Below are 14,997 nucleotides of genomic sequence, written 5' to 3' on the forward strand. Positions count from 1 at the left end.
CTTTCTTTGTGATTTGCCCTCCCAGATTTGTTGCCAGCAAACCACCAGACCATAGTTCTTCCAGGACCCTCAAGAGGGGGACTACCATGTGATGAGCCAGATCTGTTCACAACTAATGTGCTGGTAAAAACCACCAAGACAGATTGAAATTACAGATATTCCAACTTAAGAGGGGGAAAAAAGCCTATTTAGTTTGAAAAGTTGTATTTTTATAGATGCATGTTTTGATGCCACATTTAACCCTTAATTCTTGCTGCTATACTTACATGCGAAAGACTCTTATCAGGCCCTTATGCCTTTGCAAATTGGTAGTTTCTATCCTAATGGTTTTTTTTTCCAAGGTCAAAACAGGACAGCATATGTTTTAGGGTTTCTATTGCTGTGAAGAGACACTATGACCACATCAACTCTTATAAATGAAAACATTTAATTGAGGTGGTGGCTTACAGTTTCAACAGGAAGTGGTCTGTCTCACTGGGCATGACTTGAGTATATATATATATATATATATATATATATATATATATATATATATATATATGAGACCTCAAAGCCTGCCTCCACAGTGACATATTTCCTCTAACAAGACTACACCTACTCCAACAAGGCCATACCTCCTAATAGTGCCACTCCCTTTGGGGGCCATTTTCTTTCAAACCATCACACTATGTAAAAAACTAAACACGATGGCCACAACATTGTTGCAAAAGCATCTTAATTAATCTTGGTTTTTCATTTTTCATTTTCATTTATGGCATTGTGACCTTGCTCACATGAGATCTCTTATCATGGGCTTTGAATATCAGATCTGGAACTCCTCAATTTCAACAATCCATAACTCTGACTTGATAATTCTCTGTCTATGATGAAAGTGCCCATGACCATTTATTTCCAATGTATGAATGAGCATACTTGCTAAGAAAGCCTCAGTGTGACTAAGAGACTGGGTGCTCCAGGGAAAATGACTTGATCATGCCTCTGTCTTGATTAAGATCCTAGCATTTCTGTTTATATTTCCTTGCTTGCAAAATAGGGTTGATCACTTTGAATGAAATTATAAACTACATTTACAAATCATTTTATCATAACAGTACCAACCAAACATTGTAATTACTGTTCATTCAGACCGTATTTTTCTGTGTTCCTGGATGAAGTTTACCTTTATATACTAAAGTGGACATTTTTCCCTTTGTGAAAATAATGTGGTATCAGTAATTTATAGAGGATATTCAAAACATAATGATGTTTATCCTATGATTCACATGTTATAGGAATTCTAGTCTAACTATGAGACATCTTTATTTATTATCTAATGTTTGACTAGTGAGAATATCCCAAGAACACTACCTAGTTCAAGTTGAAGAAATAGTAGGTAATTTGCCCAACTTTTTTTAAAATCCCAAATGTTGAAGGTCTACTCTGTGTCAGGTGCTGAAGTTACAGTAAGAATCAAAGCAAACACTCTGACCTCCAACAGTTTCTACTTGGAAAATTTCTCAGGAAATCAAACTCATTGTCTCCTGCTCATACTCCCCCAATGCAGAATTTGTTAGATGGTACTGTGAATCCAGTTTTGATTAATGATAAAATTAACAACAAACAAAAATTAACAACAAGCAAAAGTGTCCATGTAATTGGAAGGCAATACAGCTGTGTGGCCAATTCTTATCCATGCAATTAGTGATACCATCATAAGCCACTTAAATTTACTTCTTGAAGCAAGAGTGCTGTCCATCTTGTATTTTTGTTTTTCTCCTTAAATTAAAAATAACTTGATACTGTACTGAATATTATAGTCCTATGAAAGAACTTTGAATTTCTAAAAGAAAAACAGAAGAAAGGGTATGGACCAAACAAGACATCATGTAAAAGACTAAACATGATGGCCATAGCATCACTGGGAAAGCATCTGTACCATATCTTGGTGGGTTGTTTTCATGGGCCCATGCTAACTGAACTAAGGGTGTACCCCTTCTCAAGGTATATTTTACTAACATGCTCCCCTGGAACATCAGCATAATTCCCAGGAACTGAAATCAGTGGAACTATGGCTTTCATTCCTTTAGGGCTTTCTTAATCTTTACCCAGTGCTTGGGGGGGGGGGGGTCGTGTTACAAATCCATCCCAGAATGAATCATGGCAAAAGTCATAAAAACCATGTTCATGTGCCTCAGTGAGTAAACAGTGGGGAAGCAGTTAAGAATACAAGTTCTAGGGTGCTACCATCTCCACTTGCTAGCTGTATGAACTTGGGAGTGACTGAAACTTTCCAAGCCTCAAAAAAGCACTTCTGGCAGTCTGACACACACAGGGGATTGGGGGAGCTTCTTTCCTGATCTTGATAATGTTTCTTTCTGGGCCCCCACCTTCCCATTTCTAAAGTGAGGACTAACAGAAGTTTCTCTACCTCAGTGAGATAACATGCACCAAAATATTTTGTAAACCATGAAGACCTGTAGAAATGCAGTCATGTTATTGCTGCTACTGTTGTCAACAGTGGTGCTTTGAACTATGGCTACTGAAATATACAAAGAGACACTAGGACTTCCACAAAGGTCCAGGCACTTACCAGTCAGCAAGAACCACTCTAGATTTTTTTTTAACCAGTTTTGAAGCCAAAAAATTTGTTGGTCTCAGTGTAACTGTAAAAGCCTTTAAAATTTGCTCATGTTAAAATAATCTCTATTTTTAAAAATTATATGACTGTCGCAGAATAGAATATTTGTTTAACTATGTAAAGACATGTTACCTTTGTTTATGCTGCATTTGTTTAACTAGATAAAGATGTGTTGTGTTTGTTTTACCTTGCCTACCTAAGACACCTGGTTGGTCTAATGAAGAGCTGAATGGCCAATAGCTAGGCAGTAGAGGGATAGGCGGGGTTGGCAGGTAGAGGGAATAAGTAGGAGGAGGAATCCAGGCTTGAGAGAGAACGAAGGAGAAAAAAAGGGAGACACCAGGGACCAGCCAGGCAGCCAGGTAGCTGTCAGCCAGCCAGACATGGAGGAAGCAGGAAAGTAGGACATACAAAAGGTAAAAAGCCCTGAGGCAAAACGTAGATGAAGAGAAACAGGTTAAAATAAGTTATAAGAGCTAGTGAGACAAGCATAAGAGTGAGCATTCATAACTAATAATAAGTATCCTTGTCATGATTTGGGGATTGGCGGTCCAAAAACGCCTGCTACATATGGTTTGGAGGTTGGGGACACAGAGCAGTGGAAGAGCAAGAACAAAGCCCTGGATTCAATCTCCTTCACAGTCTAAAGAAAAAGACTTTGAATTATTTTCACTTTCATAACCAGAACTTTGAATAGGAGTCATCCTTTAGATGGGATCACAGAGATGAGAGGCTCCAGGTCCTGCTAGAATCACTTAGGTCACGTAAAAGAAGCCTAGTAGGCAGCCTCCATACTCAGACCAATGGCATAAGGATCTCTGGGGGTAGATACAGATGGCAGGCTTTCTTTCAAAAAGTCCCCAGGTGATTCCATGGAACAGCCAAATTTGAGAGCCTGGCTTAGATAACAAGCAACTCAGATATCACACAGAATTCTCAGAATGGCAATATGTCCAAGACAGAATCCAAGGTCCCCCAAAATCCAGGACAATGAATTAAGAATCTGAGCACCTTAAGGCTGGCTGGCTGAACTCACAGATGCCATATTGTTAAAAAAAAAAATCTCAATGGGTCCTCGGGTGAGATCATGCATCCTATGAGGAGGGAAAACACATCTTTCAACAGGAATCCTTGGCAAGGTATATCCTCCTCACTGAAGTCTGTATGTTTGAAGGGGTAGCATGCGTTCTACTGGAACTCACTGGATTCAGACAATAACACTGATGATATATGAGCTGTGGGGAAAGGTCCATGCCTTAGAATATCTCTGAGCTTTAGTCTATGGTCACAAATCAATTCCAATCACCTAACTACAATCAGAGATAGAAGATGTTATCCTTACCCTAAAGTACCTGGATAGATGAAACCAGAAGGAAGAATCCAATTCAGGATACGCTAATGGCCTTCAACAATTGCTAGCATGGTATAAACATTCCTTAAGTGTCTACTATGTATGACATTTAGGATGCCTTAAAGTTTATAGACATAACTTCCATTAATGTCTAGAATCCCTTCACCTTGTTTTGGCGCTTTCATTACACAGACAGAAGAGGGAAGGGATCCTGAAATCTGATGACCGAAAGAAAGCAGCTTTATTGGGTCCAGCCATGTGGCTCAGCAGTAACGCACTGATATATCGTGCACATGGCTCTGTGCTCAACCCCCAACACCACACACACGCAAGTATCTTTGTCTCCCTTGTGCTAAATGGTCCCCAGTGATTTCGATGTCAATCAGAGAAGTGCAAGATCTTTGTTTTCCTCCCGTTTCTTCTCCTACTCAAGATGGCACCCAGGCTAGGAATGGGGCACAAGGGAAAGGGGGTGTGAACCTGTGAATTCATCTCCTGCTCAGCCTGGAGTTCTCAACAGCCTCTACAGAGATCTCTCACCCTGGAGGGTTCCTCCATGTGATGGCTGAGGTGGACTGTCATCCTGATGAGATTTACCTTGAAAATCGCCTTGAAAGCAAACCTCTGAGCTTGTCTGTGAGAAAGTTTCTGAATCGGGTAAATTGGGGTAGGAAGAGCCACCTTAAATGTAGGCAGCGCCATTTCAGAGATCAGGGTCTTAGAGTAAATAAAAAGGAGAAAGCAAGCCAATCATAACTGTTTCTTAACTGTGGGTACAATTTAACCAGCTGCCTCAAGCTCCCATTGCCACGATTTCCCTTGTCATAATGTACTAGACCCTGGAACTGTGAGTCAAAGCAAACTTGTCCTGGTCCCCCTGTCCCCCTTCTCTGTATTTTGTCACAGCAATAAGAAAAATAACTAACACGCTCAGTATCTAATTGGCACCCAGTGCTGAAGGCTGCACCTAGTGGCCCACGGTCTTTTCTCTTTGAATCCTATCCAACCTTGGATAAGTTACTTTCAGCTGTCACCACCAAGTCTCCTTCATCAGGCATCTGGCTGGGTTCTTCATGCCATAGTCTTTGCTGCCTTGTCTCGTCCCATGGCTCTCAACACAGCCACCCATTAGGAACACAAGAGCCATTTAGAATCCCTGCCCACCACACACGAGCTGAGAGCGACATGGGGACACTGCCCCTGGGCTTGTCTTTGCCTAAATACAGTTCCACCAGTCCTCAGCTCTATGCTTGTGCTGTGTTAATATACAGGCCCTTCAAGGACTCCTTACAGGAGTTCAAGTAAAAAGTGGGACGCAGTGTCCTCTGCTACCAGCACTCCCTATAATCTATTCAGAAATCTCTATAATTCCTTGTCACCATTTTACCTTCTAGAGAGAGTCACAGACCAACAGATGTGACTTCATGCCTGGGTGTAGGGCTAGGATTTGGGGGAGTTGTGAGATTAGCTGAGCTTCTGATCCGTTAGATGTCATGGTGAAATTCATAATTTCAGTTTTACAGGCACAAGGTGGAGATAGAGGAAGGAGGGCGGCACTGGGTTTGGTAGTAGAGGATCACTGCCAAAGAAGACAGGTGTCATCATCTCAGCCCACCTACTGCTTCACTAACATCTCCCTGCAAGGAAAAATGGACACTGGAGAACAAAGCATGAGAGGGGAAGAGGAGAGACAGTGATGGTTGGAGAAGGGGAATTGTAAAGCAACTTATCATCAGAAATGTCTGCAGCACAGGGAGATCTCTAAAGCTGGGATTCTAGCTTACGAGCTCACCAAGCTCTTTCAAACGTGTAATTGTTTCCAAATGGCAGAAATGAAATTATAACCATCTTCCACTATTATGTCATTCACCCTCTGGAAAAGAGAATAGTTGTACCTAAAAGGAGACCTCCTTAAAAGACAAGAAAGAAATAAGGCATTAGCCCAGGAAGGAAGAACTAGGGAATGGAGATGAGTAGTGACCCTCCAGCACTGATTTGGCCTTCCAATAGACTGAAGATGAATCTCACGAAAATCACCTAGCAAGACAACTGGATGTGTTCAAGTCTGAGGAGTCTTTCAGTTGGCTGGTGGCCTCGCAAGAGTGTCAGCCCACATATCCCTGCTGACGACAAGAGCTGCTGAGTCATCTCTCAGGCTTCCAGAGTGAAGCTACTGTGTTTTCCTTCTAGAGCCGAGGAGCCGTTCGTCTCTAGCATCTTGCCCCCGTGTTTCCTCTCTTCCTCTCCAGGTCTCAGTGACAGGTTTAACTCTAGACACTTACTCTCAGACACTTACTGCCCAGATCTTCATGGCCCCGTGACTCTGACCAAATGACTTAATTTTTTTGATACACAGTTTTCTCATCTGTAAACTGGAGTGAAAAAGATACCCACTGTGAAGAGTCTAGGAGAAAGATACATGAGATAACGTTTACCATCACTAGAAAAGCCTGGCACAGAGCAGGTTCTAAGTATGCATTAGTCTACCCATTTTGTGGGAGGCCTGCTCCCACTTTTCCCCCAGGGTACTTTTGAGGAGTGAGAAGTGAGAAATATTTAGATAGAAAGATAGAGGGGAGAGAAACCGATAGAAACACAGGATAACCTCAGAAGGGCCTGGGTCAATATCCACTGGCCCCTCCTGTATCTTCTAAAGGGCCTTTTATAGGAATGCCAAGGGGTGGGGCAAAAGACCTCCCCCTAGCACAGCCCAGTGCAGACCCTTCCAATCACCTGGTAACAATGCACATGGTCAAGCAATCATCTAATGCAGCCTTGCTGGGTAAAGCAAGCTCAGATCTCACTAGGAAAACTTTGTGGACCTCCACACCATTATCCCTCCAGTCTTCTTTCCCACTTGGCACTGAGGATGCACCACAAGACCTGGAGTGCACAGGAAGTTCATGATCAACACAATCCTAGGTGGCACCCATCAGAAGGAGGGATAAAGAGAGAAGGGTACATTGGAGAAAGAAATCTGTGAGATCTCTCTTCGACTCCATAGATGAAGGAATATTTGGCTGAATGTTGAAGGGGAATGTGTTTCCAAACAGAGGTGGGGAAGTGACCCTAATAAGTAAGAGAGAGCATTTTTAAGGAGCAGGTGAATACTATGAGCATGAGGTGCAATTCAAATGAGGAACTCTAAGAAACAATGAAGAACATTCTTCAGCACTATCCTGCCAAGGGACAAGGAAAATAAAACTTTCTTGTTGTTTTGGGGCAGCAAGAACTCCCTTATATAGCTCTGGTTGGCCTTGAACTTGTCATCCTCCTGTCTCAGTTCTTCAGTGGGAGATGTGGCACTCTGAGGTAGCTGAATGATCTGCCCCAACCTCTGTTCAGTGAGTTTCATCCTTAGGGATTCTATCATTGCTTATTTTTACTGTATAGATGCACAGCCGAGCAACAGAGTCTCACACAATGGAGGGGTTAAGATGGCTAAAGGAAAGCCATCCATGGAGTGCACAACTGTAATCTCAGCACTTGGGAGGTGGACACCAGAAAATCACAAGTTGAAAGTCAGCCTCAGCAATATAGTAAGTGTGAGCCAGTGCAGGAAGAAATGTAGTACAGAGATTATACATATAAACTTTGTGGCTGTAGGGCCTGAGTTTAAATCATAGTGTTGCGATCTCTCTCTTCCTTTCTCTCTCTCTCTCTCTCTCTCTCTCTCTCTCTCTCTCTCTCGCTCTCGCTCTCGCTCTCGCTCTCGCTCTCGCTCTCGCTCTCGCTTTCCTCTTTTTCTGTCTCTCTCTCTCTTTCCCCCTCTCTCTCAGTCAAATTTAAATCAAACTTTATTAAATATTGGCCAGGAGGATGGACACTAGCCATACCCAGGATTGGCAAAGAATCTTGCAATCTCTTTAAACTGTTCCTCCAAGAGCAAGCTGCACAAAGCAAGCTTCTTTGTGTCTCAGTTTCCTCATCTGTAAAACACGCTAGTAACAGTGCCAATTGCAAAGGCTTCTTAAACGAGTTTTAAGAGACTTGTTTTTTTAAGGGCTTAGAGCAATGGCTACAACATAGTCATTGCTATCAAAGTGACTATTAGCATGAATAAATATTTACGGAAAGTTCTGAGAAACATCAAAGAACTCCTATTTAACTCTTCCAAAATCTCAAAACATGAAGCTGGAGTGGCGAAAAGTGCTTGCTGCATAATCCTCAGAACTGGGGTTCAGACCCTGGCATCCATAAAACAAGTCAGGTGACCCACTTATGCCTCTAACTCTAGTGCTGAAGAGTCCAATGCTTTCTTCTAGCCTCCACATACACACATGCATACACACTCATATAGACACACATAAAGGAACAAAATCTCCAAGTAAAACAAAATAAAAACTATCTAAAACACTTAATTCAGAAAATCATTTGCCTTTCATGGGCTGTTTTGGTACCACATGGGGGGCGAAGTGGCAAATAAAGATCATGACATAGCATGTGCGGGGTCAAATCTCGTATCTCACAAGCTTTGTGCCGTAAGCATGGGGCCAGGAGTAAGAACTGTTTTCGCTAGTGTTTTCAGCCATGTTCTTCCTTGGAGTATATACCAGTGTTATCTAGAGGACTATTTACAACACAGAATGCTGGGCTCTAGAGTTTCTGACTCAGCAGGATTAGGATGGTCTTAGAGTTTGGCTGCGAGGGGGAGAAGGAGTGAGTGGGTATGTGGGTGTGCAGGGGCAGCTAGTCTATTCTGAAGTCTAAAATTGGCTGTCTTTGTGACTAAGAATACTGTTGCTTTCCTGTGTCAGTTAAGAAAAATATTCTGGTATTATTTCTATTCATCAGAATTATATAGCTTAAGCAGAAAGCATCTTCCTGAACATCCACAGCTATAAGTGTGCCCAAAGATGTAAAACACATTATTAATGGGCTGTGGAAGGAATCCCACAGCTGTTCTTTTTAGGGAGAGGAGAAGGGGAAGAAGGAGGAGGAGAAGGAGGAGGAGATGACAAAACCAAACAGGATTGAAGCCTTAGTGTTCTCGGCCCTTCCACCCCCTTCTCACATACCTCTCTTTGCCATGTTTTCCCATAAGCTTCCAAGACTACCCCCATTCTGAAAAACATTCTGCTTCATTTGACTATGTTCTTTTTTCAATTTCTATATGGAAATGCCTCAAGTAGATACTGTTCAAAACAAACACCAAAATAAATCCCCATAATTTGGTCACATGACAAAGATGCTGAGACCCAAGGGAAAAGGACAGTCTTTTCAACAAATGATAATAGAAAAATCGGATAGCTACAGGCACAAAAATAGCCCTCAGTGAATCAAAGTTGGCTTAAACGTAAGAGCTAAAACTATATAATTCTTAGAAGAAAATATAGTAGTGAATCTTCCTGACACTGGATTTGGCAAGGGGAGTTTCTTGGATTTAATACTAAGTTATAGACAATAAAGGTAAACTATATTAATTAGACCTCATCAAAGTTAAAAACCTATATTCATGAAAGGATACTATGGAGAGTGAAAACAGAAGCTGTTTGCCAATCATATAACAGATACAGGTTTAATATCCACAGTATCTCAATAATTCCTAGTCAACAACTAAAAAGAAAAAGAAAAAAAGAACCCAATTTTTCAAGTGGGAAAATGATATGAATAGATGTTTCTCCAAATAAGAGATAAAATGGCTAATAAGTGCCCCTAAAGATGACAAAATCACTAATCACTAAGGAAATGCAAATCAAAACCATAGTAAGATGTTACTTCATTCCTACCACCAAAACAAAAGAAAACAGTAAGTGTTGTCAAGGATGTGGAGAAACTGGAATCCCTGTGCTTTGCTTGTAGGAATGTGAAACGTATAGCCACTATGGAAAATAGGCTGGCAGTTTCTCAAAAATGCAAATGACTCAGCAATTCTAATCCTAGGTGTACACCATGAAAAAATGAAAGCATGGAGTCAGATAGTTGCATGCCTAGGCTCATAGCAGCACTACTCACAGTAGCTAAAAGACACAAACAACAACAATGTCCAGGAACAGATGAATGAATAAACAAAATGTGGCACATGTACTACAATTGAATATGTTTAGCTTTTAAAATGAATGAAACTCTGATACATAACTACAGCATAGATTGTGGTGATATTTTAATTGTGCTGAAATTTGATTTTATTTGTTTGTTTCTGGTGATATTTTATTTGTACTGAAATGTGATTTTATTTGTATGTTAATAAATAAAGTTGCCTGGGGGTCAGAGCTATTAGCAAGCCATAGCAAAAGCTGGGTGGTGGTGGTACATGCCTTTAATCCCAGCACTTGGTAGACAAAGCTAGGTAGATCTCTATGTGTTCAAGGATACAGCCAACATTAGAGACACACGCCTTTATCTCAATACCAAACATAAAAGACCTGGAGGTCTGTACAGACAGAAAGTGACTAGAAGGTCATATGGTTAGGTTTACAACCAATAAAAAGACAAAACAAAAACTCTATTTAAAAAAAAAAAAAACAGACCCACCACGACAGTGAAGGGTAAGGTTTTAAACTCTTTTCTATTGCTCTGACCTCTTGGCTTTCATCTCTGTATTGGCTTTATGTTTCTTATTTAATAAGACGGTTGGTTACATCTACATTTTAGGACGGTGGCCATGAAAGTCAAAATCCACTAAAAAATATATAACAACTCACCTGCCAAATCAACTAGTCCTAAAAATAGATAAATAAAGTTTGCCTGGAGATCAGAGGTCATTAGAGAGCCAGAAACAGCAGTCAGGCAGTGGTAGCCCATGCCCTTAATCTGTTCACATGGCAAGCGGAGTCTCTGTGTGGCCAAGGACACACCCCAGCGTGGTGACCCTTGAGTCTTTAATCCCAGTACCAACCATAGAGACCAGGAGGTCTGTACACACAGGCAGTGATGAGGAAGTCATGTGGCTGGGTTTAGAGCCAATGAGAAGGCAGAAAAGGAAAGCAATAAAACACAAGACACACAGGAAGAAGGTCTCTCTCTCAGGGGAAGGACGACAGCGAGTGGTAAGCTAAAGGGAGTCCTGGCTCTTGCTCTGACCTCCTGGGCTCTTAACTCTGTATTTGGCTCTGTGTTTCTTATTTAATAAGACCATTTAGAAATTTGTCTACAATAGATGGTCAATAAAAATATGTTAGATGAAATAAACCAGACAAAATGGGATAAATATTGTGTTTCCACTTTTGTGAAGTACCTGAAAGAGGCAAATTCATACAAACTAAAAGAATAGAAGTTATAGGGAGGATAAGCACATAGTTATGAACTGGAATGATGAAAATATTCTGGAAATGAATAGTGGTGATAGTTGTACCAAAGATATGATTGTACTTAATGCCAATAAACAGTATATTTTAAAATGCTAACTATTGGAGCTGGCAAATAAAGGCAAGTCTGATGACCTGAGTTCAATCTCTGGAACTCACATGGTGGAAGGAGAGAACCAACTCTCATAACACAGTAAGCTGTCTTCTGAACACACACACACACACACACACACACACACACACACACACACACTAAATGTAAAAGATAATGACTACTATATATACAAATACATATTTTACTATATTAAACATTATGAACAATGACACAAAACATGCATACAAAAAAGACAAGAAAAACATGAAGGAAAGATCAGCAACATGGCTCAGTAGGTAAAGGCACTTGCCTTACAAGCAAAATGACCTGAGTTTGATCCCTGAAACCTACATAGAAGTGAAAGGAGAGAACGAACCCCACAAAGTTGTTATCTGACTTCCCAACATGTGCTATGGCACATACTGCCATCCATCATAAGATGATGATGATGATGATGATGATGATGATGATGAAGGGAGGGAGGGAGGAAAATTGACACTTTACCTTTTAGGGATGTAACCAAAATGACATGAAAGCAAATGATGACAAGGAATATCTTGTATGTCAGTAAAACTTCTTCAGGTCTGCCAACATGGCCACACTGCCCACCAGAGAAAAGCATCCTGGAACAAAATAAGAGGGACAACAGATCATCAGAGCTGCCATAATCCTAACACACTAATGACCCCAGGTCATTCCTCAAGTAAGAGCACTTCCATGCTGCCTTCTTAGGAGTACTATAGTTATAATGGTAGTGTGCTTGCAGAGAACCAGCAATTCCAGGTGATCACTGGCTATCAAAATGAAAAACCCAGGTTTACTAAGATATCATAATTAAAATGATAAACATGGTAGAGTTGTGGAAAATACATGCAAAATACCAAAAGAACAAATTAACAACTAAACTATTTCATACATAATTATGACCACTATATAAAGCTTGTTAGAGACAATGCTAACAATCAGGCATCACAGACTCCTCTAAATAATCTACCTTATTTGTTTCTTATACTATCAAAGGAAAGCTACACTGCATTTACTTCTTATTGTGGCTTATTTTATTGTCATTGTTTGCATTTCTGGTGCATTTTTAAATGTAAAGTTTAGATTAGATTTTAATTTCAAAGTGTCATTTACCATTCATTTATTTATTCATTCAACCATTCTTTATCAAGGGCAACACATGCTAAATAAGACATCAGGGCTGAATTGGAGGTAACTAGAAGCGATATATGTGGTAGAGACAGGGCTCAGACTTGAGGAGAGCTCAGCACATGAAGAGAACTGGAAGTGCTAAGACTATGTGATGCTGCTAAAGCTGACAAGGGAAGCTGAGAGAGGATGAAGCCAGTAACATATTCACAGGCTCAGGCACAAGGAGACATGGAGACCCAGTGAGCACACTCTTTCTATCCAGCCAGAGGGGTAGTTACTGTGAGCAGGCTGTGTGCTCCCAGCTATCAGTACTCCTGGTCAAGGTGCCTACAAATCTGGCCACCACGATAACTTACAAACTGGAGATAATGTGTACATACACCATGGCGAAGGCTAGAACAAATGAGTTCAAAGTTCCCAGTTCTGCTACATAATGTGAGGGTTATTGGGCAGGGTACTTCCAATGGACAAATGTGTCATTTAGCAACCTGGGATAATGGCATCAGCCTGATAGAACTGCTCTGAGGAGTAATCGAGAGATCTCTGATTAGTGGCTTACTGTGAGTACTCTACAAATGTTAGCTACACTCCATTCTTTGATTCACCCATTCATTCAGCAAATTCTCCTTTCATACTTAGTATGTGCAAAGTGAGATAATATAGGGATTAAAGTGATGAAGGATAAAAAAAAAACCAAACAAACAGAAAGCCCATCTTTGTCTCAGTCTCCTGGTAAAGTTGGTTATCTTTTACTCACAAGAGTACCAGAACAGTGAGTCTTTTGTTGATACAGCATGATATTGTCTTAGACCATAAAGTGATTCTACCTTCAAAAGAGGGCTTACATTTTAAATATTCATCAATTGTTTGTTTCAGTTAGGAGAATTTATCTTCATGTAGATAAAGGATAATTAAAAGGAGGAAGTAGCTTGAAAGTACTGTATGGCCGAGTTGAGTGAGGGCTATTCTGTTAACCTTGGTTAGCTGTTATAATTCATTATACTATAACAGCTATGAGATATGCAATGATCAATATATTGACCCATGAAATAAGATATAACAAGTGTCTTCTCGAAAACTCAATTCATTCAAGATATTTACACTGAGGCATAAGTGTTGGCTAAGAAGTCTAGCACAAGATGGGCATGGTGGCGCACACCTTTAATCTCAGCACTTAGGAGGCAGAGGCAGGTGGATCTCTGTGAATTCGAGGTCAGCCTGGTCTACAGAGTGAGATCCAGGACATCCAAGGCTACACAGAGAAACTCTGTTCCCAAAAACCAAAAACAAAAATGAAGAGAAGGAAGAGGGAGAGGAGGAAGAAAGGAAGAAGGAGGAGGAAGAGAAGGAAGAAAGGAAGAAGGAGGAGGAGGAGAGAAGAAGAAGAAGAAGAAGAAGAAGAAGAAGAAGAAGAAGAAGAAGAAGAAGAAGAAGAAGAAGAAGAGAGGTTCTTAGTGTGGACAAAGCAAGCACAAAAAGGAAAAAAAGGCAATTGCTTTAAATATTTAACTTTCAAAACAGTCAGAAGAAACAAATAAACCAGGAAACCATGAGTAAAAGCATAATTAAATTTCTACCTAAATTCTGGTAAAAGAAGCACGTCTGGCAAATCTCTCCTAAAGCACACACAAAACTCTTTTGTATTATAGGAATAGGTTGAGCTAGCTTATTAGACTGAATCTTCTGTTGAAAACAACTTAAAATCATGAATAAAATATTAAACATGTCTGGCCAAAATAGAAGATTAAATAGGAAGCCAGAAAGGTAACCTAAACAACGTAGCCACATGTACCTAAAGGTATAGGCCAGTGAAGCAAATGGATTTCAGATGTGAAAGATCAAAGAAAAGTACAGAGATATGGAGAGGAGAACTAGAAGGCCAACATATCCGTAAGTAAAAGTCCAAGATGAGAGAACAGGGAAATTTAGTATTTGGAAAAAGAGTCCAAACTGGCGGAAAAACATTAATGCAGATTCAAGAAGCCCATAGAATCTCCATTACAATAAGCAAATAAAAAGAGATCTGCACCAAGCCCGCTCATAATGAAACTGGGGAAAAATTATGGTTTTTAAAAAAATGTCTTGACAATGGCTACAGGAAAATAAGGTCATTCCATTTGAAAGGAGCAACTGTTCCATTGACAAGTCTCTTCTCAGAAGCCACGAGACAATGTAATATTACCTACAGTGTCTGAAGAGGAAATTGCACTCTCAGTGAAAACACCTTTTGTGAATGAGGACAAAAGGAAGGCATTTTCAAATAGATAAAACGGCGATTATTTTTCCACCAAAAAACAACCCCCACCATCACTACAACAAAAAACAAATTCTCACTTGAAATTAATCTTTATTTTATTCCAATTTCTTTTTTTTTATTTAAGAACATTTTCCACTCATTCTATATATCAACCACAGATCCCCCTCCCATCTGTCCTTCTGTCCCCCAGCTTCCCCCACAACCCACCCTCCATATCCTCCTTCAAAAGGGTAAGGCCTCCCATGGGGAGTCAGCAAAGCCTGGTACATTCAGTTG

At 40.4% G+C, this 14,997-nt stretch overlaps 1 protein-coding gene across 1 annotated transcript in view; it reads right to left on the minus strand.

The window, feature by feature from the left end:
* Positions 1 to 14,997, minus strand: part of Adgrg2 (adhesion G protein-coupled receptor G2) — a 118,104-nt gene that overhangs the window by 55,990 nt on the left and 47,117 nt on the right. Inside the window, 1 exon segment of the mRNA XM_037199043.1 lies at positions 11,814 to 11,932. Coding sequence (XP_037054938.1) covers positions 11,814 to 11,931 — 118 coding nt within the window. The 5' untranslated portion in view covers position 11,932.

Source organism: Peromyscus leucopus, chromosome X (genome assembly GCF_004664715.2).
Source record: "Peromyscus leucopus breed LL Stock chromosome X, UCI_PerLeu_2.1, whole genome shotgun sequence".
NCBI classification, from domain to species: Eukaryota; Metazoa; Chordata; class Mammalia; order Rodentia; family Cricetidae; genus Peromyscus; species Peromyscus leucopus.